The sequence below is a fragment of the Hippocampus zosterae genome, chromosome 9, assembly GCF_025434085.1.
Source record: "Hippocampus zosterae strain Florida chromosome 9, ASM2543408v3, whole genome shotgun sequence".
NCBI classification, from domain to species: Eukaryota; Metazoa; Chordata; class Actinopteri; order Syngnathiformes; family Syngnathidae; genus Hippocampus; species Hippocampus zosterae.
In genome coordinates this window covers 17,845,563-17,861,904 of record NC_067459.1, presented here as the reverse complement: position 1 = coordinate 17,861,904, position 16,342 = coordinate 17,845,563, and the positions used below count along the sequence as shown (strand labels likewise).

The window sequence follows — 16,342 nt, the reverse complement described above, 5'->3', positions numbered from 1 at the left end:
AATAGTGTCAAATCATTTTTTAAACGTTTTAAGAAAACACAACAAATTCAGCGAACAGGAACAACCCAGTTGACTGATTCAACGACCGTTGCAGATTATCACGAGCCGTGTGATTGCGAATCTACCAAGTTATAAATGAAACCCGTTTTGAACAGAAATTGCGACAGCAAGTAAAAAATTCTGTAAACCCGAAGCGATTTATGTAGGCAGACCATCGTGTGGTGTGCTTTCCCCTCCCCACCGCCTCACTGCACTTCCCTTCCCTTCATCCTCCAGCGACGCACTCAGCGACGGAGGCCAACAAAGCACAACTTGAAAATATTTTGGAAATATTGGCAAACAATCACTGGGTAAGCACGTTCCAACTCGAAATCAATCGCTGCTAGTTTTTTTTTCAGATTGATGTCATGTTACGGGTCCGCTTCGCCGATGTTGCGTCAAGTTGCATTTTCTGCCCGTTACTCGGCTAATGTTAGCTGTAAAGCTAACGGACCCGTTAACTTGTATTGACTTCCGTTATGATAAGCTAAGACCAGCTAACTGCTCTTGCACTGAGAAATTAGATTTTTTTTTTTTTTTAGCGGGAACATTATTTCAAGGATGTTGTTCCTTTCATTACACAGATTAAAGAAGAAATGTAAGCTTGTTTGTCTTCTACCCGGCTAACCGATGGCGCTGGCGTCAATCCTTTAGTAAACATAACAACAACTTCCTCCTTTGGACAAATAGGGCCCACCGTCATCCCAAAAGGCAGTTCAACGCCAACGATATTCTTTTACTCATACCTTTCTTTACCTTACACCAGTAATGCTTTTAAATGTGATTTGGGGTCTAATGAACGTCTAATGAAGTGTCCTAAGATAGCTGTCGGCTACGTAAAGAGGAAATGATGGAAGATGGCTTGAATTACATCAAAAGCCAACAAGAGCGTGACTCTTAACAACCCTACGACTTTAAAACGTCTCGGTACCATGTTGTGAACACTTGTGGTGTTGATGATGACCAAAAGAAAGCTAATATTCTCATTCAAAGCCAGCCGTTTGCAGTGATCCCCCCACCCCCCAAAAGACCTACAGAAAATTCTACTCTATATTCATATTTACAAATCTACCAAATTAAAAAAAATAAACATCTTTCACCTAAAAAAAGGGTTTGAAATGACAATTTTCATTCTCTAGTAATCAGTAGTAGAACATTGGTAAGTTTTAAGAAATGCAGCCACTTTGCCGAAAACCTGGACAAAAATAGCTTTTTGTGTCAACAAAAATATCAAACAAAACAGAGACTTGGATGCTAATGCTTTTGTTTTTGTGACACCTCGAACAGCAGGCGAACAGTCTGACTTACCACAACATGTTCTCCTGCCTCTCATCTGCAGCTATGGCGGCAATCAGAAAAAAGCTGGTCATAGTGGGAGATGGCGCGTGCGGCAAGACATGCCTGCTGATTGTGTTCAGCAAGGACCAGTTTCCCGAGGTCTACGTGCCCACCGTGTTTGAGAACTATGTGGCGGACATCGAAGTGGACAGCAAACAGGCATGGAGCCTTTCACTCTTCTCTTCTCTTCTTGAGATCCTTTGATTAAGATTAAGATATCCTTTATTCGTCCCACACTGGGGAAATTTACAGCCTCCAGCAGCAAGAATGTATGTAGAAAGAAGAAAGGAGAAAGAGAAAAAAAACCAACAAACATCTTTCAATTAAATGCAATATGAACACAAATGGATAAATCGCAGTACTATTTACAATTTTCCTTCACATCATTTAATTATTATTATTATTATGATTGTTATTTTTTATTCATCAGCCTGACAGCAGTCGGTAGGAACTGAGGCATTGTTTTTTGTTTGTTTTGTTTGTTGAGGCATTTAAAAATGCCACAGACACAACAAACAAGAATTGTGATGAATTAGACTGCATACACAAATACAGTATTTTTCCGGTATGTTGTCTTCAAAACAAATGCACTACACAAGGTGGGTTCCATTTAAAATTCACATAATGTACTTCTATTGTAAATAACAGCCACTTCTCGCTCAGGAGATCGAAAAATTTAACAGGCTGTATAGAAACAAGTTTAAAGGAGACGTTAGAAGACACATCAGTCTCAGTCGCATGCTTGTGACATGCTTACATTGCGTCTTGGTGACTTAAATTTGCATGTTGAACATTTGTGAAGCTTTGTGAAATGAGGCATAAAATCTGTATCCGTTAAAATATTTGTTGACATTTTTATTAAAAATATACTTTTATTAGGGCAGATAGGTACTCCGATATTCAAATGATGTAATAAAAATTCATGCTGTGATTAAAATGGGTCCATATTTCCCAATAATAAAGGTGATGTTATACATCATAAAATTAAAGTGGCTTTTAAAGTTTAAAAAATTAAATTTGGCTTCTTTATATGCAGTGACTGACTTTTTTTTACACCAGCAAGGAAACAGTTTAAGACCTTTATTTTTCTGGGAAAAAACAACTACCGGTACCTACCTATTGTTCAGTACCCCAACATTAACTACAATAGCACTCATTAGAGGGCAGACATTCTCCAAATCTGGTCTTCATCAAGGAAAATGTATAATCAACAGAGGAAATGTTTACATAGTTTCATGGAAGTTGCTTAAGAACATTCTGTGTAATCCAGAGAATTTGACTACATTTCCTTGGTTGACAATGAGGGAGGGGGTAAATGAGGGACTCCCTCTGATTGTTTTTAAACTCCCCTTTGGATGCCGGTGTAAAAGTGAGTAGAATAATGCTGCCCGGAGGCTTTGGCCCATAGTGAGGATAAATCTTATTTTAACATAGTTGATGTCAAATTCTCTTTGAGACCACTAAATTGTGGACATTTTTTTTCCAAGACACGATTAATCAACAACCAATGACACACAGATTTCCGAATGGTCTTTTTTTCAATGCCTATGCCTTGTACACAGTTTTCGTACTAAAACATCAAAAGTGATTTTTGTCAAAAGTTCCCACGTCCATAATTTGGGATTGCGTTGACAGGTGGAGTTAGCGCTGTGGGACACAGCAGGTCAAGAAGACTACGACCGCCTGCGCCCACTCTCATATCCAGACACCGATGTCATTCTTATGTGCTTCTCCATCGACAGTCCTGACAGTCTCGGTGAGCTGCTCACGGTGCAAACGCCTCAGGTTTTTTTTGTTCACACAGTGATATACTGGATCACGTGTTGTGTCGTTTTCAGAGAACATCCCGGAGAAGTGGACTCCAGAGGTGAAACACTTTTGCCCCAACGTCCCCATTATCCTGGTGGGAAACAAAAAGGACCTGCGCAACGATGAGCACACCCGCAGGGAGCTTGCCAAAATGAAGCAGGTAAACATGTGTGAAAGTGGAGCGGCAACGATCTAGAGTGCAGATTTCCACCAAGGTCAAACCATTTTACTATTTTATTACATTTACAATTACATATTTCTATTTTATTTTTTTTACGAGATGCACTAAGGAGTGGCACCCAAATTTCGTTGTATTCTATACAATGACGATAAAGGCGATTCTGACCATTATGCCACGTAGTGGAAGATTCCTTTCTCCTCGGCAATGATGTTCTGACAGAGCTTATGGAAAAAAAAAAGATATATTACCAGCTTTATTCTCGAAACTGTAGATGTTTCATAACCCATGCAACTGTTTTTTTTTTCCCCTCCAAGGAACCCGTGAAGCAGGAGGATGCACGGGACATGGCCAACAGGATCTGTGCCTTTGGATACATGGAGTGCTCAGCCAAAACAAAGGATGGCGTGAGGGAAGTATTTGAAATGGCCACCAGGGCGGCATTACAGGCCCGGCGGGGAAAGAAGAGCAATAAATGCACCGTCCTGTGAAAACGGGTGGCATGAGACTGCTTCCTGTTTGGGGAAAAAAAAAGAAGCAGAGGGTCAACCCCCCCCCCCCCTTTTCCACCCAAAAAATACACCCACGCAAAGGACTGTTCTCACCAGTTTTTACAAAAGGTGCAACGCTTTTACTTGTTTTATGTATTAAGCTGAAATAGGTTCTGTCAGTATTGGAAGTCGTTTTTTTTCTACTAAAGCATCAGTCAATCAGCCATAATAAAAATTCCTCTATCAGCATGTAGTGTCATGAGAAGTCAGCAAACCTGCCAACTACAGTCCAGTGCTGAAGCCCTGCCTGCTGACCCGACGAATGTTTCCACAGTCAACTAGGGTAAAAGTACCTGATCACTGTGACTTCTTTGACAAACTAATGCACACGCCTAGTCAACGTTTGTTTTGGTGTGCTCCATTGACGAATCCTCGCGTGCATCGTGACAACGTGCACGATATGAGACTGGAAACTCAATTTTTGTTAACACGCAAAATGGAAACTTAGTGTTTTGTGTAATAAATTACTTTGTAAGAATCTTGCTTCTAGCCACTGATCTCATGAGCTGCATTAATACAAAAAAAATTATTAGGATTTTTGAAAGTTAAGCATTCACTTTGTTGCATGTTCAAAACAAATAAGTTGCACAAGAGATTCTGCTGTGTGCCTTGATGTTTTTTTTAAATCTTCAAGTACCGGTAGAACCCAACACAGAACAGATCTGTTGTACGTACGACGGTCTGGCTATTTGGTTATCTGGTTTGTTGAGGCATTTCTGGTTATCTGAAACTTAACAGTTTCAGAGATTATGCATGAGTGGCGTATGAAAAAATACAAAGGACAAAACAATGCATGAAAAATAAAACGTGCCTCTACAACAGCCGATGTCCGACTGCAGGACTACATTAGCAACAAGTCAGTGCAATACATCAATTTTACTCGTCTTAAAATACTGCAAATGAGAATGTTTGTCTAAATTCCATATTTTATCCTGCTGTGGAGGGGCATTCTGAGGCACCCAGAACTGCCTTGCTGCTCCGGTGAGCTTCACATCCAGTTTCTTAAGTCACAGATGCTTTTTGGCTGGGAGCCGCGTGCGTGCGAGAAGCACGGGAAGAAGAGCTAAAGCCCCCAAAGCAATCGCCATCAGGGGTCGATTAAAGAACCACCCCGCTGCGATGGTGAGGAGAGAGAGCGAGGCGGACACGCACAAGGCGAAGATCTTCAGCCCCACAGAAACGAGGTCTCTCAAGAGAGGAACCCAGTCCACTGCGGGCACACAAGTAGAGAAATACATCAGTGCTATATTTTAAATCCAACTCGGAACAAAAAATGAACCAGACAATACATTTGAAAAAAGTTAAGGTGCAGGGTTCGATTGTGGAGTTTGATGAGAAACGTCTACGCTCACACTCAAATCTAGGGACGATTTAGAGTGTTTAATCAGCCTGCCATGCATGTTTTTGGGAATGTGGGAGGACCCCAGAGTACCTGGAGAAAACCCACGCAGGCCCAGGGTGAACATGCAAACCACACAGGGAGGCCCGAGCTGGAATTGAACCCAGAACCTCTACTGTGAGGTCGACATGCTAACCATTGGACCACCAGGTTGCCAGAATGTTTTTATGCTCATGATTTTAAAACTAAAAATCTAAACCATGATTAAATTTATAGAGGATTGCCAAGCCCAAAAATATTGTGTGAGTGGGTGTTTACCCAGTGTGTAGATGATGCGCATGGTCAGCTGAATGGCGAGAAACATGAGGGCCCATCCCGCAGCTCGGAGTCCCCACGTCTTTATGCTGTTATGCTGCTGCTCTTTTGCGAACACTTGCTGCACGTCACAAGCAGAAGATGTCACAAATTCTTTTGACATGCAAAAAAATAAAATGTCCGCCAAACCTCTGCTGAGAGCTCCTCCAGATACAAGATCTCAAGAACGTCTCCTGACTTGGTTTTGAAGGGTAAAAGCTGCTCTCCACTCTGCTTGGCAACAATGCTAACCTGAAGGGGGAAAAAAAATTTCAATGATGCCAAGGTCAATTTATTGAGGTTGGCCAGGCCACATGCCATACATATATTGGAATATTCAAATAAAAGTATCCTCATTCAAAACAATAAAAGATAGGAACTCAAATAAAATCTACTTTTCATTTTGACTACTTCACATGTTCAGAACTCACAGTTTGACCACTGAGTCCCGCGAAGGAAAATCTCACGCGGACATCTCCAACCTTCCGAAGTGTACCAAAAAAATAGACATAAATCAGAACAGAAAACAGAATTTGCCAGATGTTGTCATCAAGGCACTCACTCACGTCTGGCCTCTGTGGCTGCCGAGTATGATAGAAATAATCGTCACGGATGGTAAGGAAAGGGTCCGAGTCGGAGGCCGTCAAATCCTTCAGGCTCAATGTCTGGAAGTTATTAATCTGTTCCACTAGTCCTGGGGAGGAGCAAACGAATATGAGTCATCATCATGTGAGACATGTTGTGCAATAATCCTCGTTGTATTTCAGTGCTGTGTTGATGCCACCTGGTTCTTACGGATTACCATTCGACAGAGTGAAAGGTCCCACTTGCACTTGAGGAGCCACAACTGTCACGCTCTCCACCGCCATGGCACTGGAGAGGAAATATTTGATTACATTTCTCTTGTGATATGAAATATTTGCCATGCAAGACTGAAGCACCTCGGGTTCTGGTGACCAATTTCTCGATCAAAATTGCGACTGTTGATCAGCTCTGCTTTCCACTCCGTGTCTACGGAAAGGAAATGGGTTAGGTCCAAAAGTACCGGTATATGGACAATGTTTCCTTCATGCAGCACCGCAGTGGGTTTCAAGTCCAAAAAAATAAAAAATAAAACGGATTGAATTTACATCTTTAAGAGCTTTCTCAAAAATATGGCGGCTGCTCATGATTTTTTTTAAACCTTACACTTAAAATCATATTCTAATTGTTTTATATCCACTCCACTGTGGTGATGTATAAAAGCCACATCATAAAAACGCATTGTTATTATCCAAATATTCCTGCACATAACTGTATTTTCGACTACTGACTGTAGGTGTATGTGGTCTCGGTTTTGGTACTGCCATTCTCTTCGTAGTCTCTGAAATGAATCATACAAGGAAGAATTTGGATTACTCATCTAGATTGAAGATTTTAAAAAAAATGTTGAGGCCTCACCCTGTCAAACATGTTGACAACACTCACTTGCTCTCCTGGTACTCCACCCACTGATACATCTCCACCTGCCTCTTTAACTTGACAGCCTGCACAGATACTCTGTAGTTGGGGTCATGTAAAGGCTGCGCATGAAAACACACACACACACACAATAAATTACATAACAAAAACACACGCACGCACTATGGCCACTCTACCACTACACAAGCTAATGACAACACCATTGATGGATTTGCCTTTCCAAGAGAAAATAATGCTTTCTTTTTAAGTAATCGAGAGGTATTCATTTTAGAGTGTATTTAATATACTCGACTTGTACCTCATTGTGAGTATGACTGGCCTAACTGATTTTGGAGTATTAATAGAAATAATAATGAAGAGTGATGAAGTCAGGTCTACCTTTGAGGGACGCAAAGGTGCAGACAAATGAACCAAACGGTTGTCATTCTGCGGGTCGAGGCTGGCAAAAGTGTCCAGCAACACGACTTGAGCGAGTCCTTCATTTAGGGAGGATGCAGTCTGCACAGCCCGTCCCTGAAAGGAGGAACAAACAGTGTTTACCACAATAATGCAAAGCACGCCTACCCATTTCCTCGAGCTTGTACTCATTAGGATAGCAGGTTAGGCAAGAGGTGGGGTACATTCAAATCCAGGCTGTTTGGTAAACGTACAAACCACGAATACACTGAGATACACCCAAAACAAATCTGGTATTCTCAACCATGTGTGATTCTCACCTCATTGGTGAAGAGAATATATATGGAAAGGAAAAACAGTCCAACGCCAACAAACGTTCCTCCTGCCGTGTCACTTAATCGTTGCAAGAATCCTGGGTTGGTCTTAGTCCTTACATGCTTGTGTGAGTCTTGACCTGAAAACTGAAACACATTATGTCAACGCCACTCTAAATGAAGAACTACGATGAATCAAAAAGATGACTCCAGACTAAAATTGTAGATTAACGACAGTTTACACTCTAAAATTCATTTCACACGTTATGCATTGAAAAAGAAGACAGCTTGGATTTTCAGTCAACCTTTGCCAAAACCATGTTTGCTCAGTTATGTTTTTCATGCAAAAAAGAAAACCAACAACAAAAAAACAATTTCTCTCGATTTGTGTCAGGGCCAAGTGTATCGGCTACATCACTATTACGTACGCAGAAAAATCCTGAATCTCGAGACAAACTAAATCACAAAGCGCCAGAAGAAGAAATATGTACAGCTAAAATATTGACCCTTAAGCTCCCTTGCAAGTGACATGAAACAAAATGTCAGTTTATCGAGGGCATGTATGCGGCAATGTATAGTTTCTTAGACTTGTTTGCGTCATACATTGATACGTCTTCTCATAGGCACGCAAAAGCAGCAAGCTCGAATGTTGACAAAAAACAAATAAAAGAAAGGAAACTGCCGTTATCGATAAATACAGGGAATCGCAGTTTGTATTTGAACAACTTACTGTCGTCGCCGAAGACATTTTAGTAACAGTCTAGAAAAAAAAGATAGGAATGATCACGAAACAACCAGAGGAGACAAACTTCAACTATCAATTACATCATTTCACTGCTGCTTCTTCCTGCTTTATTTTAAGCACGTTTGGAAACCGACAAACGGATTAGCGCCACCGAGCGGACGGGGTCAGTAGTACGCTTCAACAAGACCCCAAGTGGGTGATGTTCTGCAGTGCAAGTCATGGCAATTGGCCATTCGATCAGCTTTGAAACTTCCAATCGTCACAAAACAACTCTTTCCTCCAAGTAGGACCCGCACTATTTTAGACCGTTCAATTTAAGTTTCTGGTCTGTGCAGCAGTTTTCATGATGAATTGGATCAAAAGCTGCAATGAGATCTGATAAGACAAGCACCACCGACAGCACCTTCCTTGCATCGTTCAATCATTTCTCATTTGAATCAGAGATGTTTCTGCACTGTGATGAGGTCAGAAACTTGATTTTAATTTATCAAAGAGTTAAATTAAATTTATATAACGGTTGATAATAATAATACATTTTATTTATAAGCGCCTTTCAAAACACTCAGACACACATAACACACACACATTCATTCATACATGGATGTGCCACGTGTAAGCAGATTACTGCAAAGCAATTACCGCCACTGACCATCCTGATATCATTCACTCAGAAAGAGTGAGACTGTTAAGATGCAGGAGTATGACATTATAGTGCTTGGAACTGGGCTGAAGGTAGGAGAATTTTCTGTTAGATATGCAAATACACGGGGTCAGTTTGTAGGTTTCAAAATGGATGATTTTATGTTTCAACTTGAGCTGTAAGAGGAGGTAAAGTCCTGGAGTTTTGCGAACTGGAGATGTTAAATATGCATCCAACCGTGACCATGGAAACACATACAGTAACACAATGTACAATAATCCAAATTTTAACCATGAGTGCATCATTTGACTTCTTTTGTCCCCGGCCTGTCTCTCGCAGGAATGTGTCCTTTCAGGTTTATTGTCACTTAATGGCAAAAAAGTCCTTCATATTGACAAGAATGCTTACTGCGGAGGAGAGAGTGCATCAATCTCTCCCCTTGAAGAGGTGTGCCCACCCAAACAGAAGCGCATGCATTTTTACATTATTTCTGTTACTTATGTGTCAAATTGACTTTACAGCTGTACAGGAGGTTCAAGCTCCCGTGTTCTGTCACGTCTTCTGTTCGGGGTAAAGAGTGGAACGTTGATCTTATCCCCAAGTTTTTCCTTGCCAATGGTAATGAATGGCCTGTTGTGACAGAGAAGAGGCTTTTGGGCTTTATTTTTTCATGTCATCATTTCATGCTGTGTGCGTGGCTGCATTAGGTGACCTGGTGAAAATGTTGGTACTGACTGACGTGACTCGCTATCTGGACTTCAGAGTGGTGGAAGGGAATTATGTGTACAAAGCAGGAAAACTGCACAAGGTCCCCGCGACTGAGGAAGACACGCATAGTTCAGGTCAGTTGATGCGTTCCTTACTGGCATGCCAGAGCATTACAAAGCTTACAATAGCTTTTCATAACTGTACAGTCTTGGCATTAAATGTCTCAAACATATTTTCCAGATCTAATGGGCATGTTTGACAAGAGGAGGTTCAGAAAGTTGTTGCTTTTCGTCCAGAACTTTGACATGAGAAAACCTCGCACACATCAGGACATCGACCTGGACCAAACCACAACCCGAGATCTCTTCTGTCACTTTGATCTCGGACTGGACGTTGTGGAGGTCATAGGTCATGCCATAGCCTTGCACAGCAGCGAGAGGTTGGTCACGCATGGCGGGACCAAATTCTTTTTTTTTTCTTTCTTTCTTAAAATCAAATCTATCCTTGTGTATTTGGTAGTTATCTGGACCAACCCTGTGTGGAGACCATTAAGCGGATCAGATTGTATGCCGAATCTCTGGCTCGCCACAACACCAGCCCCTACCTCTACCCTGTGTTTGGATTGGCAGAACTACCGCAAGGATTTGCGAGGTAACACTTTGACGTAATGTTTCGTAGTATGGACAAAACTATTGCGAGACCTGAACCACAACAAGCATCTTTGGGTTGAACTAGAAAGCAGATCGTGAGTCAACGTCAACTGTTCTACTGGAATGGAGAAACTAAATTCCGACAGACACAAACTGCAATTTCCTTCTTATGTAACTGTAAAGAAAATAAAATAGTTGGGTGAACTCGAAATTAAAAGAACACAAATGTTGATAACATTTTAAGAATGGCAGTTCATCGAAATATTTTATGTTTTGCTTTTGTGAAACTTGGCTTTCCAGCATTTCACAACAAAGATATAAGAGTTTAGACAACCGCTACCCTTTGTTTTTTACGGAGAGGCCCTAAGGGACATGGAAGAAAAAACAAAAAACTTTGCATTCCGTCGCAAAGAATGCGAGATATCGCGATTTGTACTTCAGGGTCAGCTTGGCTAATGTCCACTTCTCTCTCATGCAAGGCTGATTGAGAGACGACACTCCTTCGGAAAGGAGAGAATCATGGAGGAGAATCAAGAACAGATTTAATGTCTTTGTATTTCAAGCCGATTATCAAAGTAATAGTCAATAAAACTCGCCAACTTGTGAAAACACGCCATGTTTGTTGTTTACAGTTACCGAGACGATGACCCGGAAGTACGCCAACGCCATTAAAAAAAAGATTGCGAGATCTCGCAATCTTTGCATTTCCTCGCAAAATTTTGCATTACCTCGCAAAGTTTTGCATTGTCCCAATACTTGTGCCCCTACATGGCCTCTAACTGTCACAAATGTATTTATAAATTTGCGCTTCAGATTGAGTGCAGAGTACGGAGGAACTTTCCTGCCTCACCAAACGGTGGATGAGATTGTGTTGGACGACGGCAAAGTGACAGCCGTCAAATCTGAAGGGAAGGCAAGTGTGCCCCAGATTGGGAATCGCCCAGTGGCCCATAACGATTTTTTTTACTTAGTTCTTTTTCTTTTTGTCGTTCTCCAGTTGTTCCAATGCAAACAACTTATCTGCGACCCCAGCTACGTCCCCCACCGAGTGAGGAAAGTGGGGCGAGTCATCAGGGTCATCTGTTTATTAAATCATCCTGTGAAAAACACACAGGAGGCCAAATCATGCTGGATCGTCATCCCTCAAACACAACTCAGCAGAAAGTCTGGTGTGTTGTCTTCCAAAAATTGCATGTGCTTCATAAAAAAAAAAAATCATATTTCATGACCGCAATAATCCCCACGACCCGATGCAGACATCTTCATATCTGTCGTGTCCTACGCGCACAACGTGGCCTCGGATGGGTTTTATATCGCGACAGTGAGCACAGCTGTTGAAACCACCCAACCAGAGAAAGAAGTGCAGCCAGGCCTGGATCTTCTGGAGCCCATCATGCAAAAGTGGGTCAGAATTCAAGTGACTGCGTAAGAGATATTCAAACTGTCTATCGGGTGATTGTGTGGGTTGACAGAGGCGTGAATTTATAGAGAATTGTCAGCCAAATGCAATTTCACTGTAGACGTCATGGATCATAAAAATAATAATAATTGGATTGAGCACTTGAATTCAACAATTTCTAATATGATTTAGCTCCATATGTAAATTAGCTGTCTTCTCACGATGTGATTTCCTGTTTTTTTTTAAACTCAAGATTTGTTTCAGTCAAGAAACTGCTGGTTCCCAATGATGATGGAAACAGGAGTCAGGTACAGTAAGAAGCCTCTTAGTTGCAAGCGGGCCGGGGGGGAGAAAGTGTGCTGACAACAACTTTTTTTTCCCCCGTTCAGATTTTTGTGTCTCGCTCATATGATGAAACCAACCACTTTGAGAGCGAGTGTGCGGATATTAAGGACATGTACCGTCGTATTACTGGCACCGACTTCTGCTTCAGCTCACACAGGCATCCGTCACGCAGCTCAGATGAAGACTGACCTTTTCATCGATAAGGTTGTTATTTATTAGAATTGTTATTGTATTGTTATTGAAATTATTATTTCCAGTTTTATGGAATGCAGAATTAAAAAAAAAGCATGATCAACAGAAATTCTTTGGAACAAGATATTATCTTGAAATACTGTAAATATGGCAATCCTTGTGCAACAGTCGAGGTGTGTCCACAAGATCACAAATCTGCAGTCGCCAGAACAACATTTGAGAGGCAATTTTTTCCCCCTATTGTTAGGCATTACAGCATATAAAGCTTGTATTTTAAGGTAAAATTACATCCCACTTTTACTGCAAAAGATCAAATGAACTCAAACGTGCTTTTCAGGTAGACAGCGGAGGGGCAAATGGTTTCAGTGGGTGTCACCATCTCTGCAGCCAAGGGGAGACAAAAGGGATTGAAAAGGCCTCCCTGCCGACTTGGGCCCGGCGCACAAAGCCTGTCTGGCAATGAGATGAATGCGGAGGATTAATAGATTCTGTCGCAGATTATGTGTGACAAGGACAAAGCCGTTGAATGGTGTCATGTGCTTCACACACACAGTGGTGCCGGATGGGCGAGTGTAAGAGGCTTAGGCAAATCAAGGACAGTCGACACGATCGACTGAAGTAGCGACTGAGGTAGAAAGGTGGACCGCACCTTTGATGAAGCATCAGTGGGTTTTGTCTTCGTTGTCCTTTTTCACGTGATTCTTATTTCTGTCTCATCTCCAGAGACCTTTTTAAATAGATATTATGTACCCTCTTTTCAATCAAGTTACCCTCACGAATGTCCCATAAATCGTTCAAAAATACATTCCTTTTTATGTGAGAAATCCTTTTGTATTGTTGGCTTAGTATTTGGCAACACGCAACCATCGCACTTTATACTGCTCTATTGTGGTCGTTTGGAACAAATGGCTCACTATTTGGCAAGCAGGGATGACCCTCACTGTTCTTTCCTAATGATTAGTAGCCATTTAGTATCATGGTGTCAAACTAAATAACAAAATGAATCAACTTTTTCTAAAAATATCAACACTGTAAAGTGGTACAGCATACATTTATCGAGCTATTCATTATGTGTGAGGTCAATTTTATCCACAAATACAACTAACGTGATATCTTGGAAATTACTGATAAAGGCAGGTGTAGAATCTAGATGCATTATATTGGACCACAGAGTTGGAATTTACTTTTAATAACCGCGACCCAGTCCAGCAACAAACAGAGGAGCGGCAATGTGGCTAACTTCAAAAATCTGTCTTTGAAGATTGGGAAGGGGTCGCGACCTCAGTCTTGTAATGCTCTGTAGTCCACTAACAGGAAAACTCACTTTGCTGCGGTTTGTAGCACAACACCAAATAGCCACAGGGGCAGCCAAATGGGTTAAAGCAGAACTCCTAGTCGGGGGCAGAACGAGGACGATTTGTGGGAGGACGAGGTAGTGAGGTCACAGTCAGAAACAAAAGCTCAAGTTAAAGTGCTCAAGTCTTGTATGGGCGTGTTGCGAACAGTTTCGCCATGAGTCATTCGGGCAGCCTTGTGATTGCCTGGCATAGTGGAGGGGTAAGTGGAAACACACCGAGAGCACATAAGTGATCAATGCTGCCGAATGGTGACGAGGCAACAAGCACAATACAGTACACACACTGTAAATTATTCTCACACATACAAGATGTTTGAGTGTATAATTTAGACACGTAACACATGGCTTATTTACAAGCAGAAATTCAAATCCCAGTCTTGCAAATGTTCAACGGATTTCAAGTGAGTTTTTCAAGCAGCCACATTTCAGTTCATCGAGTTTCATCGCCGATAACGGCTGATTGGTGAATCTCACTTTGAGAAGCTTGGCGAGTAAATGACACAGGCCCAAAAGGATTGATGAACCATGATCATTTGGGAACAGTTCTCAAGTGCGCTTTACGCAAGGTCACCTACTCCTGCTTCATATCCGGTGCTGTGCGGGTGGACGGGGGGATCAGACCGGCAGCTGCTATCCTGTTTTCGTTCATCAGGAAGTTGAAGGTTGCACATGCGTTTGGCTGAAAAACAAAACAGTCGAGATGGAAAGTTTGACTGTGAATGTTCCTAACCCTGTTGACACTAACACTGTTGTGGTGGGTGAACTTTACCGTGTCTTGCACCTCCACTGCGATGCCTTTGCTCTGAAGAAGAGCCAGAACCGAGGGATGAATGCGTTCGATTCGTGCGCCTGTACCCAGGACCAGAATTTCTACAAATGTAAAATATTAGACATGATGCACAGTATCTTAGGAGTTCTCATGAACTGATAAACTTGAATTTTTACCAATTTGGGGTACGATCATATGGAAAAGTGACACACTTTCTTCTGTGATATCTTTAGCATTCCCAACCTGCAAAGTGGGAAATATTTTTCATATTAATGATATGATATAATACATCGAGTACAATGTGGATTTTAATGCACCTTCCATTGCAGGATGGAAGGAGGGAGCACTGCGCAGGGCCCAAACACTTTGTTGCCATCAATGTTGAATCCTAGGGGGCTGTAGCTGAGGATCATGATACCGCTTCCTGGCTCCTTTTTCATAACTGACACTGTGGTACGCTGATACATCTCATCATCACTCGGACCCAAACGGTGTCCCCGCGACAGAAATGGACTGCAAGAAACGTGGTGACAACAGCCCCCTTACATACACGAGAACATGGTTGTAATATTATTTATTCCCTTAGTCATCACTTTGTGTCTTTTGCAGACAAACGTACTCTGGATTGAATGCACTGATCATTTTTACTGGCATGATACAAATCAGGGTACCGGTACTTTTCCAAGTACACCTGAACCTTGGATTAAGTGGGCAGAGAACGTCGTTACTTTGATTTCCACTAGATGGAGCCAAACACAAAGAAGGTATCGAAGTCCAGTACAGTACAGTACAGTACAGTATATGTAAGCTTTTGTTAAATTGTTAATTATTATAATTTTATAGTCGTCCTCTCCTTTTTGCCCATTCTAAAACCTACGAACTCCTCAACTTACATATATACTGTAATTAATGACTGTGACTGTGATCTGTGATAGCGCACATTCAAACGCCTATGGAAGATTACACATTTACTAAATTAAATAACAAATGGATATCCTCTAAAAGGTCTACAAAATACATACAGCACACAATCTGTTGAAAGAGTAGAATTGAACGTAGTTACGTCATAATAACAATTGTTTTTCATTCATACAAAGTTGAATTGAGGTAATATTTAGGATGGGTGTTAGAAATTTAGGTTTAGTCATTTTAACGATTCGCATTGATCCAACAGAGCAATATATGTTAATGTAGGTTTGGCATGCCAATGGCGTGAGAAAGTGTCCGATTGTACCCAATAGTCTCTTTAATATCTGATAATTATATAAAATATTTGACAGCATTTTCTTATATTTTAAATCGCCAATAATGGAAAAAAAGATATATATATTTTGAAGTCGACTGCTGTGTTTTATAACGAGACGAGTTCCCACAGAGGAAGGACAAAAATGACACCGCGGAGTTTAATTCTTCTTCCGTGTGACTTAAAATCGCAACAAAATCGTTTAAATAAATTGAGTCGTACCTGAAGAAAGTCGGTGTTGTTCTCGAAGAGAAAATTAACCTTGGTAATGATCTCTGAAGGAGGATTTTGGCACAAACCACACCGGTCATGTTGACAGCAGCGGGGGACGATAATCAGTGTGACACCACAAATCTCTCCCGGTACTGGTTAAGGCATACAAATCGATCAATTCGCGTTTATTTATGTGTTTATTTTTCGGTACAAAGTATCTTCACAAAATGTGTATTTGAATAATTTGATTTATAATACTTGGAATATATAAATCTATAGATGTATACTGTACAACTAATCAG

At 41.3% G+C, this 16,342-nt stretch overlaps 4 protein-coding genes across 7 annotated transcripts; 2 read left to right on the top strand and 2 right to left on the bottom strand.

Moving 5' to 3' along the window:
- Positions 1 to 181: 181 nt before the first annotated feature.
- On the top strand, positions 182 to 4,404 carry LOC127607934 (rho-related GTP-binding protein RhoA-B). The gene is made up of 5 exons (XM_052076712.1): positions 182 to 350; positions 1,379 to 1,536; positions 3,013 to 3,133; positions 3,216 to 3,346; positions 3,682 to 4,404. The coding sequence occupies exons 2-5, from the start codon at positions 1,381 to 1,383 to the stop codon at positions 3,853 to 3,855; spliced, it is 582 nt and encodes a 193-aa protein (XP_051932672.1). The 5' UTR covers positions 182 to 350; positions 1,379 to 1,380; the 3' UTR covers positions 3,856 to 4,404.
- On the bottom strand, positions 3,267 to 8,655 carry LOC127607914 (transmembrane protein 43). 2 transcript variants are annotated; one of them, XM_052076681.1, is made up of 12 exons: positions 8,510 to 8,655; positions 7,786 to 7,926; positions 7,448 to 7,582; positions 7,076 to 7,170; positions 6,922 to 6,971; positions 6,550 to 6,619; positions 6,411 to 6,481; positions 6,175 to 6,302; positions 6,040 to 6,090; positions 5,759 to 5,860; positions 5,573 to 5,690; positions 3,267 to 5,125 (listed from the first exon to the last, which is right to left on the bottom strand). In XM_052076681.1, the coding sequence occupies exons 1-12, from the start codon at positions 8,525 to 8,527 to the stop codon at positions 4,923 to 4,925; spliced, it is 1,182 nt and encodes a 393-aa protein (XP_051932641.1). In that variant the 5' UTR covers positions 8,528 to 8,655; the 3' UTR covers positions 3,267 to 4,922. The 2 variants fall into 2 exon arrangements, with proteins under 2 accessions (XP_051932641.1, XP_051932642.1); XM_052076682.1 differs by lacking the exon at positions 6,040 to 6,090.
- A 459-nt stretch (positions 8,656 to 9,114) lies between these two features.
- Positions 9,115 to 13,248, top strand: zgc:112334 (uncharacterized protein LOC619199 homolog). 3 transcript variants are annotated; one of them, XM_052076678.1, is made up of 12 exons: positions 9,115 to 9,256; positions 9,504 to 9,611; positions 9,686 to 9,782; positions 9,872 to 10,006; positions 10,113 to 10,311; positions 10,392 to 10,523; positions 11,336 to 11,435; positions 11,520 to 11,691; positions 11,779 to 11,947; positions 12,175 to 12,229; positions 12,311 to 12,470; positions 12,800 to 13,248. In XM_052076678.1, exons 1-11 carry the CDS (start codon positions 9,215 to 9,217, stop codon positions 12,452 to 12,454), a joined length of 1,353 nt encoding a protein of 450 aa, XP_051932638.1. In that variant the 5' UTR covers positions 9,115 to 9,214; the 3' UTR covers positions 12,455 to 12,470; positions 12,800 to 13,248. The 3 variants fall into 3 exon arrangements, with proteins under 3 accessions (XP_051932638.1, XP_051932637.1, XP_051932639.1); XM_052076677.1 differs by having other exon boundaries at positions 9,118 to 9,256; positions 12,796 to 13,248; XM_052076679.1 differs by having other exon boundaries at positions 9,122 to 9,256; positions 11,779 to 11,923; positions 12,796 to 13,248.
- A 383-nt stretch (positions 13,249 to 13,631) lies between these two features.
- Positions 13,632 to 16,337, bottom strand: ndufaf3 (NADH:ubiquinone oxidoreductase complex assembly factor). The gene is made up of 5 exons (XM_052076714.1): positions 16,050 to 16,337; positions 14,902 to 15,097; positions 14,761 to 14,827; positions 14,585 to 14,685; positions 13,632 to 14,494 (listed from the first exon to the last, which is right to left on the bottom strand). The coding sequence occupies exons 1-5, from the start codon at positions 16,136 to 16,138 to the stop codon at positions 14,387 to 14,389; spliced, it is 561 nt and encodes a 186-aa protein (XP_051932674.1). The 5' UTR covers positions 16,139 to 16,337; the 3' UTR covers positions 13,632 to 14,386.
- Between the last annotated feature and the right edge of the window lie 5 nt (positions 16,338 to 16,342).